The 21,373-nt window shown below is 32.6% G+C and overlaps 2 protein-coding genes across 2 annotated transcripts; both read right to left on the bottom strand.

Annotated features, from left to right (window-relative positions):
* Positions 1 to 490: 490 nt before the first annotated feature.
* LOC123216566 (RNA demethylase ALKBH10B-like) lies at positions 491 to 5,779 on the bottom strand. Its single transcript, XM_044637016.1, has 7 exons — positions 5,070 to 5,779; positions 3,011 to 3,141; positions 2,754 to 2,871; positions 2,206 to 2,322; positions 1,967 to 2,082; positions 1,656 to 1,810; positions 491 to 1,283 (listed from the first exon to the last, which is right to left on the bottom strand). The coding sequence occupies exons 1-7, from the start codon at positions 5,593 to 5,595 to the stop codon at positions 806 to 808; spliced, it is 1,641 nt and encodes a 546-aa protein (XP_044492951.1). The 5' UTR covers positions 5,596 to 5,779; the 3' UTR covers positions 491 to 805.
* Positions 5,780 to 17,004: 11,225 nt separating this feature from the next.
* LOC123216618 (E3 ubiquitin-protein ligase SP1) lies at positions 17,005 to 21,185 on the bottom strand. Its single transcript, XM_044637094.1, has 11 exons — positions 20,793 to 21,185; positions 20,649 to 20,701; positions 19,903 to 20,027; positions 19,708 to 19,803; positions 19,388 to 19,525; positions 19,231 to 19,296; positions 18,904 to 19,016; positions 18,685 to 18,795; positions 18,055 to 18,098; positions 17,870 to 17,978; positions 17,005 to 17,447 (listed from the first exon to the last, which is right to left on the bottom strand). Exons 1-11 carry the CDS (start codon positions 20,864 to 20,866, stop codon positions 17,345 to 17,347), a joined length of 1,032 nt encoding a protein of 343 aa, XP_044493029.1. The 5' UTR covers positions 20,867 to 21,185; the 3' UTR covers positions 17,005 to 17,344.
* Positions 21,186 to 21,373: the final 188 nt, after the last annotated feature.

Here is a 21,373-nt window from a genome sequence, read left to right as displayed (position 1 = left end):
TCATAGTTTTTGTTGGGTCATATTGTCGGATGTAAATGTTGAAGAAACGTTTCTTATAAATGAGCTTTTGCTAAATCTTGCTATACATGTGGTACGTAATTGTCTAATTGATAGCTTGATAGCTTGATTTACCAAAGGGTGGTTTGCTGGCTATGAGTTTATATACAAGTTTGTGCCTTAGAGGTGATCGAGTAAAATTTTAATCAGAAACCTGGCTTGAAAGCTTTCTTTGCTCTCTGATTTCAGGCCAGGAATGAAAATATATGACCATCAACACCATTTAATCGGATCTCAAGACAGCGGGCAATTCGGACGATTATAGTTTTTCAGTCAAGATGAGGACACAGAAAATATGAAGCATTTTTTTTCTGGACCACAAACCACTTGCTGCAACACCCATCTTCATCTATACTCATATTATGGATACGATTCACTTCTCCTGGACAGGGGAGGAAATTAAAGTATATGCAATCCATAAAGTAGTACCATGTGTTCATAAAAAGATTGATATAAATAACTGAACTTAATACAAAATTCTGCATTCTATTTAAAGATAATTCACACTCCCTTAAAGCTCAACTACCTCTAGACACTACCATATTATACTGTTTCACTCTAGGACCTAACCTTAATGAGCGAAACACTCAGCACACAAAAACAGAAGAAACACTTCTAGCAGCACTTTTAGCCCTGTTTGTACAATAAGAGATGCTCCAAAGAGCGCCAAGTGAACAAGAGAAATACAAAATTTGATCCAAAGTTGCTTCAGCCCCAGGGCCAACTTCATACTGACCTTGCTTCAGCACTAGTTGCATGGTTCAGAAGCAGAATCTGCTACAATAGTTTCAACTGTAGGAGGTAAAGCCATAAATCTTCCCCTTTGAGCACGCGGTGGAAGATGCTTTGAGGGTCTTCTTGATCCCACAGTCCAAGGCAAGAAAACCCCGGTACCCTCATGAGGCATCCTTCTAGGACTCATTACCATAGGGCGCATGGGAGATAACATGACCACAGGGGAACGAAGCACACCCCATTTCGGCATCACATCCATTGCCCCATAGCCATTGGGAGCTCCATTTGCCACTGGATATGGGCTTGTGATGCCTGGTTGCCATAGAGCCATGGCACCATTCAGCGGACTGGTTGGAGTGGTTGGCGGTGACTGGCTTAGGTTGGAGTCAGGCCGGACTTTGAAGAACGTAATGCTGATTCTTTTGTTAGGAGATGCGCATATGACGTGCCTTGCTGTGTCAGCACTGTTTCCCCTCATGACTAGTAATGACCTACAAGATTATTAGGATTCAAGATATAATAAGAATTCTGTGATCTGTCTATGGACAATCTTATAGAAACCAAAAGTGGACCTATATTCTAAAAATCCTGGTTAACCAATAGAGCTATGAATTATAATTTCAATAATGAATGCTTTATTATTTTTTCCACAGAAGTTTTTTTCCACAGAAGTTTGTATCACACTTCAAACATTGTTCATGGCAAGCAGCAGATTCTGAAGAAGTTGCAACCTCCTCCCAAAGAGCTTCCAGTTTCTTTTTATTACTTACATACTTATATATAAAATTCTCTTTGAAGTTTTTAACTTTTTTGCAACTTTCAATGTTGTACTCATTAAAAAAGAAAAAACTTTTAATACATACCCTTCTTTCAGTGAAAGCATGAGAGGCCCTTTATAGTTCCCATCGTTATCTGTCGCAAGACTACGTCCAAAAGCCATTTCTGATTCAGACAGAAGAAGCGTAGAGATAGGTTGCTCCAAATGAGGAGGTTTCAGGAAGGGTTGTGAATACTCACTCTGAAAGAAAAATATGTAACTAACTGACTTCATGTCATACTATCTCCGAATAACTGAAGGTTCAAATCAACTTTCATTCAAAGATCTCTGAAAGATGTGTTTCTGTCTTCTTAACAACAATAGAAACGTCAGAATAACGCAGCAACTATAATTTACCTCATCGAAGAAGTTTATGATGCAACCATTTGGTTTTTTGTATTCTGGTATTAGTTGCCACTGGACTAGGTGATCAATGACTGATTGAAGAAGAGCTGGAATTGGTTCTATGTTACCTGAAAAAGAAGAGCTCAATTACAAGGTATGCTTGATAGTTTCTGTGAATGCTGTATATTCGACTTCGAGTACCAATCGGAAAGTTGAAGAGGTAACACTTATCAAACTTAGAGGTACCATACCCGATTCATTATTACTTGCGGCTTCCTCCTTTATGTGTGAAAAAATTGGAACACCAAACTGAATTAACTCTCTCCTGTTTCCCTTCATCTGCTTGTTGAATAAAATAAAGGTCTCACCTATATACAATATACATGCTCAGTTAGTTCTACCATCAATTTGCAGTAAGTATAATGGACAGGTTTTCCTACTGGAACAAACGACAGGGTTAGTATAATGAATTTCCCTTTAAACATTTTAATCTGTTTTAGACCAATACATGAGGCCTAAATTTGAAACAGTATCCTGAAAAGCATGTGCCTCCCATGAACCTCCCATCTAGGTGCTGTTACTTGAAATTATGCTGGATGAGTTAATTTTGAGATTTAAGACATGGCTTCCACGACACTGGATGCTAATTAGAATTGTCAAAATAAAATAATGGATAACTGTCTATGCACACAAAGCAATGTGAAATGTACTTTTCATCTTAATAGCCGAAACAATCCTACACAATTAAGTAGTGCATTTTAGTCATAGGATTACAAGACAAAGGCTTCAAAGTGATCACCTGAAAGTTCTCCTTTTTGGCCAGCAAGCTGCAATTCATTCACATAGTCAGTTAACATTGAGAGCTCTGAATCTGTGAATGCATTCTCATATAACTTCAGTCCTTTCACAACATTCACCTGACAGTAGCAATAATCTGTCAATCATAACAGACTAGATACTTTCTCTTTCCATTTCAGAAATGATAGATATCAACTCTGTGAGATCCATCTTCTCTATGCAAAGAACTTATATTAGATTGTGAAAGAAAGAACTTGCCATATGTCCTTTCACTTGCTCCTTGGCAGTAAACCCTTTTGTCAACTTAATTTGGGTACGTCTGTCATCACAATCATCATGATTTAAACATATCTCAATATTTTCATTAGTAGCCTGCATTTCATGAGATCCTGCATTCAAACAAAAGGAATAAAATTGAGATACTGATGTCACAATTATAAATGGGTACAAATATAGCTAGAGAGGTGACAAGTTCGAACATTTATACATAACTATCTTAAACTCTTTATAACATTGCAAACCTTTATATCAGAAAATCTCTATTGACAAAAGAAACTTGCAAAGCTGCACTCAACTTTTAAGTAACCATTTACAAGTGAAAACGTTAAGAAATTCACATTAATAGCAAAATCATAAATAAGAGATACTCCTTACGAAAACTCTAAACTTCTGGGCTTAAATAAAAAACTAAGATTAATCAGACGGAACAAGATTCCTGCCAAACGAGACCTTATCTATTTAACTGATAAATATAATCAAGACTAACAAACCTGATCGATAAGAAAATTATCTGCATCATACTGATGAATTTCTCTGCGTTTTGCACAGAATTGTGAGCTTTCTAATTTCAGTAAAACCTCATTATATTTACCATCATGAACTACCTATACAAAAATAGTACCAAGTCTATATCCATCTCATAAGAATAAAAATTACCAGAAATTTCTCATATAATACAATTCTATGATTTTTTTTTTTAAATACCGAGCTATGCAAATTTTCCTTTCCTTCTGGAATGTAATGGCAAAGGCAACCTCCCACATTATTGACAATTCTTAGAAGAGTTGCAAACCGTGACGGATCGATAAAAATTAGAAGGGTCAAAATTAAATAAAATTAAAATATAGAAAATTAATTTAAAAATAATAAAATTTTAGAATGGCCAGTCTAAAATCTAACCTCCGTTCGTGTCCGTCACTGCTTGACGGTTGGAAAACAGTGACTACTGACAGAAAATGACAAAACATTTTGCTGCCAACGCTACCAAAGAGGTACAACATTGTACTGTACCCCCATTCGAATCAACCAAACATAAATTTTGCCCTCAAGTTCCAGTTTTGATCTATTGGATCACCCGCCTGAGTTGACCAGCAACTCGGCCCAACAAATAGAGTGGACCCACACAGAGTCATTTTTGTCTACGGCATTAACACCCTAAATGTCAAAGACGTCCAAACCCAACCATCCATCAAAGACAACTTACAAACACATGATGTCAACGAGATCAAACGGTTCCTACGCCACATACAATTAAAGTAGTGTACACAAAACGAGGGACCCTTGCACCAACGTAATGGTATTCGTTACTCTGATGCAGCCAAACCTTTTCGCCAGCCTCGAAATCTCCAACCCCACATAGCCTCGGGAAACTACCAGCCAGCCATATTGGTTTATATTAAATATATGTTTATATTATTTTTCAATGAAAATTAGTAAAATCAGAGAGTGAAATCGGAGCCGAACTAACAGTTTCCTCAAACACCAAAACAGTATCTATCACAATCTAACTGCACGTTGAATTCAAAGTCAGATAAATTTTGTTAAAGGAGGTTTGAATGAGGAACCGGTTGGAGAAAAACATGATCCCGTTTGGTTCCTGAGAAAATGGAATAAAAATAAGAACTGCACTTTTTTTACTGTTATTTTTTAAAGAAACTATATAAAATGAATTAAATCATGAAAAGCATCTTTGATTTTCAGCTACCAAACATATTATACCTTCAGATTTCATATTCGAAAACTTTTCCCATTTTTTCTCGAACAGAAAGAAAATTTATTTCTTATTCAAGTTTAAATAATTAAAAATTAACTTTAAAAAAATATTTTGAGGAAAAAAAATCAGTATCTACCATCGTAGTTACCTTCCCCGGCCGCATTACGAAGAATAAAAAGCGAAAAAAGACAAACAAGTTATTAAAATATGATTTAATTGAAGAACTTTGCAGTTCAGATATCCGTCCAATTCTCGAGAATCAAACAGAGAGAAATTTAAAAATACAAAAACAAAATGATTAAAAGAACTTTGATATATACTTACCTGAATCAGTGATATCGCTGTTTGGTGAATCGTCCTCTTCCACTACAGGGACCTCTTCAACCGGGAAATTTTTCTCACCCCCTATCATCTTGAGTTCATCTTCTAACTCTTTCCCATTGTTCAAGCATTCCTTAATTTCATCAACCTTCTTCTTCTCATCACCACCTTCCTTCTCGTCTAATTTCTTCTCTGTAACTTTACGTAACTCGACAGCCACCTCAGCAATTGAGTGGTACTTCTGCATCTGTAACACTGAGATCCAGTTCAACCTCCTCCGATGAATTGCTGCAAATACCTGGTCGTAATCAGATCCTTCTTCTCCACTGCGATTCACTTGCGCTAAGTGTCCACATAGAGCATCGATTATGGCATTTGCCGCCGCGAATTCACCCCGAAGCCAGGCTATAATTGCGTCTTTCGCGAAAGCATCGGACATCACGACAAACGGCGGTGATGGTATCACTCCAGTAGGTCCCGTAGCTGGAGCTTGATCAGTTGGCAATGCTAAACCTGCCGCCATCGGCATCACTGGTAAATCGGAGGGCTCTCTCTATATTATTTAATAGTGTGCAGTGCTGTTTCCGTCCGAAATATCGGAAAATATCGAATTTTGTTATGAGAAGAGCGGAAAACCAGTAAATGTGAAAATAAAAAGAGCCGGGTAATGTTTAGATACAGAGTGAATTGCAGGGTTGGGACTTTTAGAGGCGATTTTCTTTTTGTTTTTTTTTTTTTAATACGAGCAAAATATATGCACAGGGCTAAGGTGGCATATCCGTACATGTAGGGAATATGTGATGACATGGCAATTTCCTAGAAAGTATCGACGTGGCAACATTAAATGAAGGTTGGTTAAGAAGGATAGATAGGAATAGGGGGCTAGGGCAGGCGTGGTTTGTGACTGGTGATGGTGAGAGTTTGAGGGGAAGGTCAAGTTAGCTAGGTTAAGTGGAATCACAAAACTGGGTTTGGTGTTACCAAAATGGTTAGGTTTTTAGTTAAATCAATAGGTCTTTGACACGTGGAAAATATGGAAGTTTTCATTGCAGTTTTCGGTGTAAAGAACATAGTTCGATCCAACTCGATACTGTAGAGTTTGTTAAAAACTAACACAGTTAGCACACATATTTTATATATATATATATATATATATATATATATATATATATATATATATATATATATATATATTTTAAATATATATAAAAAATATATTATTATATAATTAAATAATTTTAAATTAAAGATACATATTTATCAAGGGCATGCTATATCATTGAGCTAATAACCCATCGTCCAGGCCTCCTATTGGGGGCTCACTATGCCTAAAGTAAGAAAAACCCCTTCCTTCTCTTTCTTTTTTACGCCTGCCCCATGCCGCTATAAGGGAGAGACATAGAGGCGTAAAAAAAGGGATTATATCAACTTATTTAATTTATTCTGACCTATGATAATAAGCTTATAGATTTGGTCTTACTTTACCATTGAAAAATGAAAGAAACTTTCAGCTTCAACTTTCACTCAGACGTATAATAAATTATCAATATATATAAATTGTATATAAAAAATATATATACATAATATTTCTCTTTATTTTATAGTATTTGAAAGTTTCATCAAATTAAAAATGCATGATTAATATTAATTAACGTGAGAAATAATCCAAAATGTATTTTTTATTGCAAGAACACATGAACGGTGTCTTGGGGATTTATGGAAACTTATAAATATTACGAAAAAGGTAATTTCTAATTATTAAAATATCATATACAGCCAATTTAATTGGTATTGTACAACGAGATACGTGATCCCCAGCCCTTCTAGAATACCCCTGATTATTAAATATTAAGATAATGTTATTACTATTTATTTTTTGATATATATATATATATAATATGTTATTAGTTAATTAAATATTATTTTATTTTTAATTTAAAATCATCAAATCATATAATAATATATGTTAAATATATATTTATTTATATATTTAAAATATATACACATTATCTAATTATAAATATTAATATTAATATTATATAAGGCATCTAAAATTAACCAAACTAATTTGGAAATCTTCCAAAATCCAAACCGGGTAGATTTTTCACTGCTAATTTAAGAGCATGCCATAAAGATCATCATGCGTATAGTTTCTATAGTACATTAGGGTTTGTCATGTGAAAAAGAAGACTGGCAGAGAGACTTATTTCCACCCAAGGTTCAGTATAAATTTAAATTTATATTCGTTAATTTTTTAAAATCTAAATATATATTTGTCTATTATTTTTTGTTGTTATATGGATAAAATCATAATTTAGAGATTTTATTTAAAGAATAAAAAAATTTATCTTTATTTTCCCACCTTGGTTTTGAAAACCAATAATTTTCCCCCTATTTTTTTTGAATGGTTTAAAAACTAACCCTTCCTCCCAAGTCTAGGTTTCAATTTAACCTCTCATGTTTTTCCTATTTAAAGGCACGCCCAGCCTTCTAAAAAATTTTAGTTTCACCCCCTCTTTAGCTTCAACTTCCAAATCACCATTAACGTCCTTCTCCCTCCATCTGTAACAATCGAGACTGAGCCATCGTGACATCTCTTTCACCTTCTTCCCATTTATATCCCATCTGGTGCAAAATTTTGGTTGAAATCAAGCAAGAGATCTTACTCGATCTTGGTCACCAATGCTTTGATTTGGTCGAATCAACACTTTGTCTCCCTTCAATTTGACGAATCGAAAGAAGGAGATGTTGCACCATCATCAACCACCAAAGAAGAGATCGATGATAGCACGAATTTGCAAACGAATCCAAGACGAAGCTAAAAGCCTTAGCGTATTTTGCACCAATTCAGTTGATTTTGGCTTTGTGTTCGGCTTTTATTGTCTATCTATTGATTTGGAAGTAAGAGAGTGTCGACATAACAAAGAACGATGCCCGAAAAGTGAGGTGCAACCGTAGAAGAGAAGAAGAAGTAAAGGTTTCAAAATATGACATGACAATTGTGAGAGTAAAAAATATGGGTGGGCTAACTAAGGTTTCAAAAATATAAATATGAAACCCTAAAAATGTGGGGCAAATGTGGATTTTCTAAACCTAAAAAAATAAATTTTAAAACTAAAGTAAGAAAAAACGGTTAGTTTTCAAAATTAAGATGAGAATTTTTTTAATATTTTTTAAATAAATTCTTTAAATAATAATTTTACCGCTAACAATAATAATCAAAATTAGCAGACGGATAAATATTTGAATTTTTAAAAGTTAACAAGTGTGAGTTTGAGTTTGTACTAAACCTTAGGTGGGAATAAGTGTTTTTAGCCAAAAAAGAAATAATAATACTATATACACAACTTTATGCATAGACATCAATATATCATTATATTATTGAATATTATTTTATTTTTAATTTTTAACTATCAAATTATATAATAATATATCGATATTTATACATAAAGTTATATATATAATACTACCCAATAAGAAAAATATGTATTAGGACACCATTGCTATATGTATACTATCAAATTATATATATATATTTATTTATTACACTTTCATTAATTAATTACGGCGCATGTACCTTTTTTGTTTTTACTATAACATATATTAAAAACAAAAAGCTCATTGTGCGCTTCTTCGATGAGGGAGAAAGGAGGGGCATGAAAAGAAAATAATTTGATTCTATGGTTATAAAGAGTGGTCCCTTATTTTTTTTTTTTATATTGAATTTTTTATTTATATGTTGCAGTAGATAAAAAAAACGTAAGTATTTCGTAAAATTATAAGTTCAACCTCTGACATTTTAACTACCTCATGTTAATATGTTCATAAATTTGCCCATTACTAAAGAGTATTCTTCTAAAAAGAAGTGGCGTCCACATCTTTCATTAAAAAAAGGCGTCCACATCTTTCATTAAAAAAAAATATATAATATATATACTAAATATTTGACCGAATTAAATAAAAGGTGAAAGATATTATACGCAAGTAAAGAGTTTCAAACACTATAGAATACGAATTTAAAAAGCAAGGGTAAATTTGTAAATAAAAATAAAAGAAGGAACAACGGTTAATTGATGACATGTACAGCAACGAGAACGGCGTGTGTTGCTTGAGGCATGGTCGATGATGACCGAGTGATGTTGAGTTGTTGTTGGGTGGGGTCCGTAAAGGAAAGAGAGGCGGTGATTCATTCTGTTGTTCTTCGCATGTATCATAGTCAACCACTGTGAGAGGAGGAAGGGAAGTTGAGGTGTTGGCTTCGGGGACCCATTAACTTAGGAGACTGTGGTGAGCCATTGCGGTTCGCTGTGCCCACCCACCCAAAGAACATCACGACGAGCTAACCTTTATTAGCCGGCTTAATTTTGGCTCCGCTTTCACTTGCAATATATATATATATATTAAGATTATTTGTGGTTTCTGTTTAAAGAATAAATTAATTAGTAAGATTTTTCAACAAAGGGGAGAGACTTTAAAGCTTTATGAGTCACTTTCATGAATCTTTGCAAAATTAAGATAAAATTTGGTCTAAGAAGGACCATGAGAAAATGCCTTTTTTACCCGTTTAACTTTATAAGATTCGTAGTTAGCAAGAATAATCAAAATAAAGAATAATACTATTATATATATATATATAAATAATATTATTATATAATTAAATATTATTTTATTTATAATTTATCATTTATAATTATTTATGTATTTATTTATATATTAAAAAATATGTATTAATAATTTTATTGCAAAATAAAATGCCAGGGAAAATAAACCAAAGTGGGTGAGTTAGAAGAAAGCAAGAAAGGAGCGAGCTCCCCCCTCCCCAAAAGTAGGATCCAACTGTTACAAAAAGTCAAGTTAGCACATGAGATAGATTTGTCTGCTCTTTACCCTCCTTCAAAAGTGTGCCACTCAGAGAAAGCCAGTCTCATCAATCACGCCCATCCAGCACAGGCAGCATCATATAAAGTCAAAATTCCATTGATTAATTGTTATTAATTATTATTATTATAATAAATCATTATTTAAACGTATTATTATTACTACTTAATAAATTGATTTATTTTTTATTTTAAAAAACCATGAGTTACATATTCCACGTAAGAACCAAAGCAACGAGGCAAAATCCTTTAACACTCCTTTTCTCTCTGCCATACTCTTGATGCACCAACTTTGGACGGTACAGAAACATCTAGATAACTAAAGGACCCACTCACGAGCCAATAAAATAATTAGAAAGGATTTTTTTATTCATTTATTTATTATTATTACCTTATTTTTTCCGGTAGCAAGCTTCGTCACTGGACAAACATGCCAGGTGGATCCATTCACGACCGTTCATTGTTAAAGGAACACGATTCCGTCACTAACTTCTATGATTGTAAACCTAATCATTTCGCATTTTGGTTCTTTCAGAAAGCTAAATATGGTATTTAGTTTATTAATATTATTATAATAGAGATTAACGACGGTTCATAAGAATAGAGTTCTTCTTGATGGGGCCATGATTTCCTCGATTTATTAAAATATACAGCATACATGTATAATTTGTTTAGATTTGGAAATTATGAAATTTAATAGAGCGATGTTGGAATGGTTCCAATGTGTGTATTTCTTGTAGGTTAAAAGCTTAGAGAAGATTAATTATTATTAGTATTAAATTGTATTTCTTCCTAATTGGGCAGTGAACTTGACCAATATTATGAATTTATTAGCGTGTTCAATCAAAATAATATATTAGATTATAAAGAGTAGCTAGGTTTTATATATATATATATATATATATATATATATATATAAGAGAAATATTATATGCTTAAATAAAAAATATAAATTTATACACAAAAGACTCTTGGAGCAAGTGATCAATTTTATAATCATTGAATTAAATAAATTAAGAATTTGATCTTCAAATATTGTTATAAAAAACTTAAATTCATGTCTTTTTATATAGAAAAACTTATTTTATATTATTCAAATTATTTTTTAAAAATAATTTATAATTATTATTTATATATATGATTTTATGGATATAAATAAATGACGTGTAAATTAGGTTGTTAGCAATCGGGTATTTTGCCCTCTGAAAATGTCAACCAATTACCATCATCCACCTTCTTTTTTCTTTTTTAATTATTCTTTAATTTTTAACTCTTACCTTCCCCATAAATTAAATTACAAGAACCTATAGGAATAATGCAAAGAATTATTTCTGCCATTAATATTTGACTTGGTTAAAAATTAAAAAAGAAATTAACAATGATATAGAAGTTTTATTTTTGTTTATGGTTTTAAGGATGACACCTGGATTAAGATAGTTGATTAGTGTACATGTGAAGCATGATGAAGTGCAAAATAGAAGCCACATCTATTGTCAACATGTATGTGCATGGCAATTGTGGGCTGCCCCCAAAAATTTTAATATAAGATCAAGTTAAAAATGTTGAAAGACATTATAAATAACTCATCAATTTTTTCTTTTTTTTGGAAACGGAGAATCCCATCTAAGTTGGATCATTATTTTGGAGATCGAATCAATCGTATCAAATAGAACAAATTTCAAGTCTAGTAACTAACTTTATAATTACTAAATCAGATAAATCAAGAATTTGATTTTGATATGTCATTAAAGAAAAGATTTGAGTATATGTTCTCTTATATATGAAGTCTTTTTTTTTTTTTGGTCACCCAAACTATCATTTAAAGGTTTTTTGTTTATGAAAAACTCTTGGGTTCAAATCTTTGCCAATAACTCATCAAATTTAGCAAGATATATAATTCACTTAATAAAATATGTGAATATAAAACCAATAATGGGTTTTGAAGTCTCTTCCTTCTGATATCAAATGACAGCAACATTCCTACAGTTTAATTGCTTTAAGGTTGAGCTCTGTTAGATTATTATCAAGTGCTCAACAGCCGTGCTAGCTGACTTCAACCTACTAATTTTGAATATTTCTTTATAAATGACCTTAATTTTTTTATTATGCATGCTCTTTCATGACTTCCCAACACACAAAATTGTCTAAGGCTGCTCTTTCATGACCAAGAAATGGGAGTACATGGCTCACTTCCTTGGGAACCAAAGAATTGTCTAAGGCTGCTCTTTCGTGACTTCCCAACACACAAAATTGGCATTAGATAATTGATATAGTCAAATGCAGCCAATTCTTGTTTCGATGTCAACTAGGCTCCTCGTGACACATTTTTTTTAAGGAAAAAAGAAACCTAAAATACTTGAGTTTTATTTATTTATTGCATAAGATATGGTGGGTAGAGGTTGTAGTACAGTTGTGTGTTTTGCCATTTCGTGTTTAAAGTGGCACATCAACCAGGCAATTCCACTGAGACAAGGACTACAAAACACAAACATAAATACATGAATAATCCAAAATTAACCACAACTACGAGAAACAGCTCGTTGATAAAGACAACATGGACTTAGAAATCAATACCATTTAAGAGTATGTAAAACTATGTAAACAAAACAGCCCAATTAATTTGGGAAAGAATATAGATGAAGCCATGCCAATTGTTATTTGGTATAACTCATTTTGGAGCAAATTCATAGAAGAATACTTAGAAAAATGGATTGGGTTCAAGACCTGGCAATGTCATGCCAAACCAAATTTTGAATTACCCAGTATAATAATTATGGCCAAGGACAAAGGTGTGAAAGACCTGAAAAGAGGCAGCTTCCAACTAACTGTCTAGAATCTAGATTGATCCAACCCAATATCATGCATGTGCAGCTGTGCTTCCTATTAGCATTTGAAAGGAGCAAAACAAAGCTTTTGTAATTTTGTGTACTGAAATGTCAAATCGAAGCAGCAACAAACACAATAACATTTACAGGTCAAATCAAAGCAAAACATGTAAATATGCACATATATCCAGTGATCCAGACCCTGCAAAACATATTTAACAACTTACATAAGTGAAAACAGTTTACTAAAATTACTGATGACAAGAACAAACTTCCTAACATAAGATTCTAATCGTTAAATGTTTTGTTACTTTCACATGCATTATAGTAGTTTTTGATGGGCAAGACCTAGTAGAGAAATAAATTTTTTTTTCCTAAGTCACCACCCAGATTTGATAATCATGAAACAGTCTGAACTGCAATATCAACTTTGTTATAAGCTTAGGTTTCACTTAGTTTTTGTTATTTTTACATGATTTGGGGCAAGTTAAATGATTTTTACATGGGAAAATTTAATTACCCCCAAATTGAGTCATTTTTGACAATTTTTTTCATTTTAGAAATCATTCAATATTTTAGGATATTATGTTTCACAAGATGATACGATCTGTCAATTGTATTTAAAGCAACCTTGGAAATTAAGCCAAGGGGGGACGCCAGTCTTGACCAAATGTGATATAATTGAAAAAAGACACCATCATTTTCTTTGTTAATACGATAACAAACAAAGAAAGTTATATGAATTCTAGAATCCACGTTGAAGAGTGGTGTTTCAATTTTGGACCAGTGGGGAAAAAAAAAACAAAGAACTCCTTAATTTCCATATTTTACACGTGCTTAGATGCTCTTGCAAAATTGAGGCCACATATTTTTATAAATAAAAAAACTTGATTAAAACCTTGTTTGGCTTAATTTTTTTTCACGTGTAAGATTGAAAATGTTGGGTCTTTACTTTACTTACAACATTGATTTTAATATCCCAATATAATGATCGTTTTTATGTGATTTTCAATTTTAAGTACAAGATGTTGAAAATGAGAGTTAGTGTTGGAGATTTATAATAAGGTTAGGGTTTCTTTATTTTAAGGGTTTTATTATAATAAGGTTAAAAATAAAAATAAACCTGTATTTAACTACGGAGTTGTTACAAAAGATTAAGGTTAAACTTATTGATTATTTCTGATTAAATTCCTTGATACGTGATCATTTTAAATGGTGTCATTTTATAATATAATAAAATTATGTGTATCAATTTTGAGTATATAAATGAGTATATTTTTAATGTATGTTATTAAGTAATTGAATTATTTTAAATTAAGTATAAAGTAATATCTAATTACATAATGATATATTATATTTATATGTATTTATGTATTTGAAAATAGATATGTATAATATTATTTTTTATAATGTACGTAAAGTTAGTTTTGGGCCGAGTCAGGGTTTTGAACTTAGCCCATCAACGCCTTAGGCCGGGGAAGCTACAGTGACAGTAGAGTCTTAGACAATACAACTTTACAGATTATTGTGAATAATCTAAAGGTGGTCCAATTTGATGCTGGTGCACAATCTATATATATAATGAGCTTTTATGAGAAATCCAAGAGCAATTAAATTGAACTAATTTGGAGTAGATTTGGTGTGAATCAAACTTGAAAAATATCTAACTCTATATTGATTCAATTTTAAAAGAGTTAATTCTAGATCAATTTAAGATTAACAAATTAATATTTGAACTCGATTTAAAAATAATTTTTGCTTTTGATTTGTTGAGCTAACTCAAATTCGACTTATTTTATGAAAATAAACTAAATTGTTAATTTAAACTCGACTTTTTCGATGCAATCTCAAACAGCTCAAAATTGAATCTCACCCTAGGGTCAATCATGCCCACAAATCAATAGTATGAGCTTTTATAAGATATCCAAGAGCAAGTAAATTAAATTAATTAGGATTGAATTTGATATGAATCAACCTTAAATAAGATCCAACTTTATATTAGTTCACTTTTAAAAAAGTCAGTTCAAGATCGATTTGAGGTTAATGAATTGATACTTGAACTTGACTCAAAAATAATTTTTACTTTTGATTTGTTGAGTCAACTCAAACTCGATTTATTTTATAAAAAAAAAAAAAAAACTCAATCTTTAGTTTAGACTTAACTCATTCGATCTAATCTTAAACAACTCAAAATTGAATTTCGTCCTAAGATCAATCACTTCCACAAATCAATAGTATAAGCTTTTGTCAGATATCCAAGAGCAATTAAGTTAAATTAATTATTGTTAGACTTGATTTGAATCAGACTTAAATATGATCCAACTCCATATTAGTTCACTTTTAAAAGAGTCAATTTGAGATATTCGAATTCAACTTATTTTATGAAAACAAATTCAAATCTTAGTTTAAACTCGACTAATTCGATTCAAGCTCAAACAACCCAAAAATGAATCGCACTCCCGGAAAATCAATTCATTCAGCAATTCTTATTTCATGCGTAGAAGAGATACACAAAACAAGATTTTATTTATATGATATGATAAGATATAACATCAAAGTATAAGAACGAATTAGCTTCCAAGAATTATTTATGAATTTAAACACTCAACAAACAGGCGTAGATGAATTACTTGAAATATACCTTACTCGGCAGAGCCACAGCTAACTGATGGAGTCACTCAGTCCTTCCACCAGAGAAGCTTGGCATATTTCTTATCTTGTGCTTAACACGATTGATGAAATTGGAGAAATTATCGTCGTTCTTCCGTTCACTGACACTTGAAGTAGTAGCTGTAATCTTTTTCTTTGCCCGATTTATGTAAGCACCAAATGAATCTTCACCTTTTTCTCCCCATTTGTTGCTTTTTTCTCTGCCAACCTTCGCAGCTGGTGTTGTTGACTTGAGTTTCTCATTTTTTTGGAAGGTAATGGCTTTTAAAATTTTCCCACAGGTGCTCTTGTTTTTCTTTTCCATTGATACGTTTTTGGAAGGCTTATAAAAAGCCTAATTGGGAATTGGGATTTATACTGGCAATTGCACCAATAAATTAAATATTAAACAGCCAATTGATGTGATTCCTTGGGATGACAGGGGGGCAAGCAATCTAATTTAAATTACGCAGAACAATTCTGTAGAGCGATTCGGACTAAGATTCCCGGGATAATAATTTTTAAAGAATAAAGGGGATAATTTTTCCAGGTTTTCTAAAAGAAGTGCTGGCTTGGGATCATATTCCTAGTGTTTTTTCTTTTTCTTGGAAACTGTCACCTTGAATCAAACTCAAACAAGTGTAGCTTACGGAGAACAATTAACAAAGTCTATAGTAGTTGACAGAACGTAAAGAGATTATTTGCACTGTTAAGATGACTTTCAATTAACCTTCAAATTCAAAGGCATCAGATGCCTTGGCATCTCTTGTGGCATGGGATTTGGTTAAGAAATAAATTTATCCTTCTAGTCGCCCACATTTGACAGTCCTTTACTCACATTTTTAACACTTCTAAATAGAAATTTTGACGCAAAGCAAAACCTGGAATATCCACTTTATTATGTGCAATTTTGGCATTTCCTTTGTCTTTTTTTATTTTTTAAAAATAAAACTAAAATTTTATATATATTTATAAAATAATGTGATTGTTTACTTTTTATTTCATTTTAAAATCTATCAATCAGATATTAATACATCACATTATATATAAAAAATTATACAATTTATTTATAAATATAATATCCCTTCTTCTATTTTTTAAATTTATGATCTAGTGCGGATTTCTTTTCTATCCAATCCAACTGGTTGCTTAACTCTCCAATTATATATAGGCCACAAGACTTGTTCCCACCCAAGATTTGATGTATTATCAAACTCCCAAACTGTAAAAGTATTAAAAACCCAAATATCTACCCTTTAACTATTAATGTTAGTAACAAGGGTATATATGTAATATTAAAAAAATGTATCCTCTTTTCCAGCTTGATTTTGAAAATACAGTTAGATTTTACAAAATCTACAATAAGATTTCTTTCGATTTTACAAAAGAATTAAATTCAAAACTTAATCAATCTGATAACAAAATCTATGACAGTCACTGTAATCGCAGAAAAAGGAAGAAAGAAACTACATATTCAAGAATCAATATTGATTCTGGATAAAGATCAAATTAAACAATGCAAATTTAAATAATAGACCTATTGCATACTACAAATTTAAATTAAATAACCATCTTTTTAGCTAGTTATTATAACAATAGAGGATTCCCATTATTATTAAGTACCAAAATAGTGCAAAGCACTATGATAGGCAACACTAGCACCGTTGCATATCACTGGGATCTTTGTTAAAACAATTGAAACAACCATGTTAGGTAAGGGTACCATTTTTCAGGAGGGATGTAAGAATCTCTTAATTTATACATAGGAGTCATTATGAAGAATATACATAAAGGATATCAACAGATTGCCATTATGAAGCGAATTTTACTCCTCTAGAATCTTAAATTGTTAAAAAATAAAAGATTCCGATCATTTATGTATTTTCATCTGGTACAGTTGCTATAGGGTAGAGCCATACCCATAACTTCAATGACGGAATGTCTTCACCACCTGTTCTATTCGTCTCCGGCATAGAGGACAGCTGGTCAAGTGTGAGGAGCATGCCGTACAACAACACATATGACCACACCTGCAGATCATGAACAATAGGGAACTCATTCAATTTAATGACCACAAGAAGTCAAACTGTAAAGGAAAGGGATAATTGTTCCACAAAGTAAGTATTTTGCTATTAATGTAACAAATTGAGAAGACAAGGGTAGGAAAAATGAACAAATATAGGCGATCAATTTTTGTTGGAGATCAAAACTAAATTATTCTAGCTTACACCAATACAAAAGCAATAAAACCACTATAATATGCCCTTGGGAAGAAAAAATTAATGGCATCTATCATTTATTCCCAAAGTGCAATAATACGAGGAAGTGAGCCATATACTCCCATTCTTGGTCTTCAGAAATTGTAAGAAATTTGTAGCAGAGCAGTGTTACACAAACAAATAGGCAATTCAGCAGTTGATGTAAATCATGCAAAAGATACTAGCTAACTTACGGGACAAAAACAGCATTGTACTCATGCTCAAGGCATATCACACATATATCTGGCATTATGTGGTCTCTCTTAGTACTATCTGATCCATTCTCAGATGTTCCATTTGAACCTGAAAACAATTAGAACATCAGGACTGTGTCATATCCAAACAAAATTTGAAAAACAACAATCAAGTAGCCTTTTACCTTCACTGCCTTGCCCTGATCTTTTAGTTGCAGCAGCAAGAACCCTGCAATGGCAAGGTTTTACAACTCAGTTCATCAAAATGAGATAAGAACAGAGAAGCGAGTAATTCACTAAAACAATAATGTTCAATTCTTGAATTGATAAAAATGAAGTAGCATTCCTTCGTATTTAGGGAATAACATAATTTTATGCCTGAGAATTCTAAAACTCAAAGAGATAAATTTTTGCACACTGATCAGCGATAGTATCAAAGCCTTTTTTTTGCCAAGCCAAAACTAGCAGGATAGTCCCATCCAATACTACCTAACAAGCAGTTTACAACTGCATATTACTGACAAGATATTTAATTTATATTATACTACCTAACAAGCAGTTTACAACTGTATATTACAGCTTAGGAGAGCATAAGTTTGTACAAGCAAATCATTAATCACCATCTACAATAACTAGTCAGCAGAAGAACATGCCAACCATCAATTTACCAATCAACTTTCGAATAAGTATCTATGCAAAGACACAGCTTCTAATCAGTAGAGAGAACATAATGACAAGATATTCTCAGTGCATATAAGTCAATTCTACTTGTATACACTTTCCAAACACAAATGACAAAAGTTAATCAGACATACCTTTTTTGCAGTTCCCAGCGGCGCCTTCTTTCCAATAGATATTGGACAGAACGCTTAGCAATCAGAAAAACGCCAAACACTGTCAAACCCACGGATGCATACTTATACCACCTGGTAAATGCATCATTAATTTCCCTCTCTTATCTCATGAATTCAACAAAGTAAAATCATTTTAAAAAAATAAAGAGGAAGTAATTCTGTGCAACTGCAATAAACAACCTTGCCCATTTCCCAAGGTTTGCAATGAGCTCATCAATAGATTTTGGAGAAACATAGAAAGGCCCTTTGTGTGGTCGTTGAATACGAACTGTTCCAATATCGTCTTTCACCGCCTGAACATAAATTGAAATCCATTTAAATCATCAAATACTTAATTATGCAAAGCATTTAACAAACATTAAACTTAACGTGCAACAATCATATCGTCCACCAGTATTCAGCATAGAAAATGATTACATCATTCACCACTTATTTGTATTGTTTAATAGCCCAGTTGATGAAAAATATATAAACAAATATCATGGTAATCACTAAACTAAGCCATACCTCTCCAACCACAGTCAAGGAAGTGCCAGTCGGAAGTAGCCGTTCAATACGCTTGACTCCAAGCATCTAACTCATGTATACACATCAAATATTCCTGTGTCAGCAGTGTTTTTTTTTTTGGGTGCAGGAATGAAAAAAAATGCAGAACAAGAAAAACCTTGAGGCCTTGGAGGTAGTCTAATGTTCCACGTACAAGCGATCGTCCAGATTCTTCAAACACTTCACTTCCAACTGTTAAGACAAAACCTGTGGCACCTCGGGCTCCCACTACAAATGCACGACCAGTCCCATCTTCCTGAGAAGGCACCAAAAAGAACCATCAAAGGATTGCTAAATCAAGAAATGCACTTTAAATACAATCTCTCAATAATTTTAATCTTTGGTGTTAGGCTTTTTAGATAGCCAATTCATCATACATATCCAGAAGAGCAATAATCTTTTCTAGGGAGCAAGAGTGTGTGAGAGAGAGGGTCTCACTAGGTACCAAGGAACCTCTTTACTCATTGATAGCATCAATGCAGAATCTTGTATCCAAGACCCAGCATCGTTGTGTTTCAGAAAGTGTTGTTCAGCCTAAAAAACAAATTGACAAGATTATTTACAGAATGATATATTTAGGAACATCAATCAACAATATGACTTATGTTATTTTTATGAAAACGAAAGCCAAACCGTTTCCTCCACTATGACACCTCTCAACCCGCTATACTCGCAACTTATAGGTGTCTCAGAGCAAACTCGTCCACAAACCATAACAATGAGTGGCAAAACTTTACTTTCAATGTCAAGTAATTGAGCTGAAAGATCAAAACAGATAGAATATCATTGTTTAAGAAAGATATAGGTTGCAAAATTAACACTATTAACAACAATATTAGTTTCCAACATGATAAAAGGACCTGTAGCTTCAGCATTAAACTTAGAACATAACAGACAACAGCATGAACACACATGCATTCCAATCCATTTCCCAAAATCTAATTGCTAGCCCATGAGTCAAGCAGGGTAAATTTAATAAATGCTTCAAGGTGAATCACTATGACAAGAAACATGTCTGAAGTTTGTCAGAGAATCTTAGCCAAAATCATTAGTTACAGAAAGTGAGCTAAAAAGGATGAAAATTTGCACATTCGTTTTCATACAATTCAGTCATACACAATGCTCTTCTTAATGTAACACACTAATATAATAATAACTCATTACATGGTGATAACTAACAATTGTCATCTTAACATGTGCGTCACTAAAAACTACACAAGATAAAAAAGTAAAGAACAGTGAAAGTGGAAGTGATCATTCCGCATATATCTAACGAGTTCGCATTCCCAATTATGTGTACTCTACATGTACCTAAACCAACAAAGCAGGCTAACATTTCAACAAATCAAAGCCAGGAAAAAATTACAAATTGTACATACCCAACTCCTTGAGCTGATCGACGCGCGTAACCGTCTTAAGAACCTCTGCGTCCCTTCACCGTCACAAAACAAACAAAAATTAATGATAACTTTTTTAGAATGGCTATTAATTTGACATCAAATAAAGAATGAAATGAGAGAAACCTGCCACTGCTCCTCCCAAGCAGATAAAGTGCAGCTCCACTCAAGCAGCAACTTACACCGCCCCACGGAATCATCTCCACCACCTCTATAAAAACCCTAATCTTTCTTAATTACTATCAGAAATAAACTTCATTTGCGTATATTCAAGAACCGGAAATTTCACGAAACGACACACCGTCTAGAAACGCATAAAAGTAACCAAAACAAAGAAAAGAACGCAGATTATAGCAAATTATTCGTTAGCTTCGCGAAAGAATCGGATGCGAAGAGTAAGAGAAAGGGTGACACGAGGGAGCGAGGGAGAGGTAAGCAGCTTTGCGTGCTTTTGCTATGCGCGTTATGATGTCTTATCCTAAGCATTTGTACTCGTCACAAAAGGCCCTTCAAAAATTTTTATCGCGGTGTTAGAAATAGAGTATCCATACCTTTTTTTTTTTATATATATATAATTATTAAATTATATAATAATATATGTAGATTTAAAGTAGGTGTAGTATCTAATTTTATTATTTAAAATATAAAAAAACACCTTAAAAATAAAACCCCTAGGCGAAACAGCATGTCTAATGACAAAAGTGCCC

This window comes from Mangifera indica, chromosome 5, assembly GCF_011075055.1.
Source record: "Mangifera indica cultivar Alphonso chromosome 5, CATAS_Mindica_2.1, whole genome shotgun sequence".
In the NCBI taxonomy this organism is placed as follows: Eukaryota; Viridiplantae; Streptophyta; class Magnoliopsida; order Sapindales; family Anacardiaceae; genus Mangifera; species Mangifera indica.
The sequence above is the reverse complement of the archived record's forward strand: the minus strand, read 5'-3'. Positions and strand labels throughout refer to the sequence as shown.

What these genes read in the sequence shown, in the direction of transcription:
- LOC123216566 (XM_044637016.1), bottom strand. Translation starts at nt 5,595, where the DNA reads ATGCCGATGGCGGCAGGTTTAGCATTGCCAACTGATCAAGCTCCAGCT. An exon ending in CAGCGATATCACTGATTCAG is followed by an intron (nt 3,142 to 5,069) that starts GTAAGTATATAT and finishes GTTTGAATGCAG; the next exon opens with GATCTCATGAAATGCAGGCT. An exon ending in ATGCTTTCACTGAAAGAAGG is followed by an intron (nt 1,284 to 1,655) that starts GTATGTATTAAA and finishes ATAATCTTGTAG; the next exon opens with GTCATTACTAGTCATGAGGG.
- LOC123216618 (XM_044637094.1), bottom strand. Translation starts at nt 20,866, where the DNA reads ATGATTCCGTGGGGCGGTGTAAGTTGCTGCTTGAGTGGAGCTGCACTT. An exon ending in ATCAGGGCAAGGCAGTGAAG is followed by an intron (nt 17,979 to 18,054) that starts GTAAAAGGCTAC and finishes AATTGTTTTCAG; the next exon opens with GTTCAAATGGAACATCTGAG. An exon ending in TACAATGCTGTTTTTGTCCC is followed by an intron (nt 17,448 to 17,869) that starts GTAAGTTAGCTA and finishes CATGATCTGCAG; the next exon opens with GTGTGGTCATATGTGTTGTT.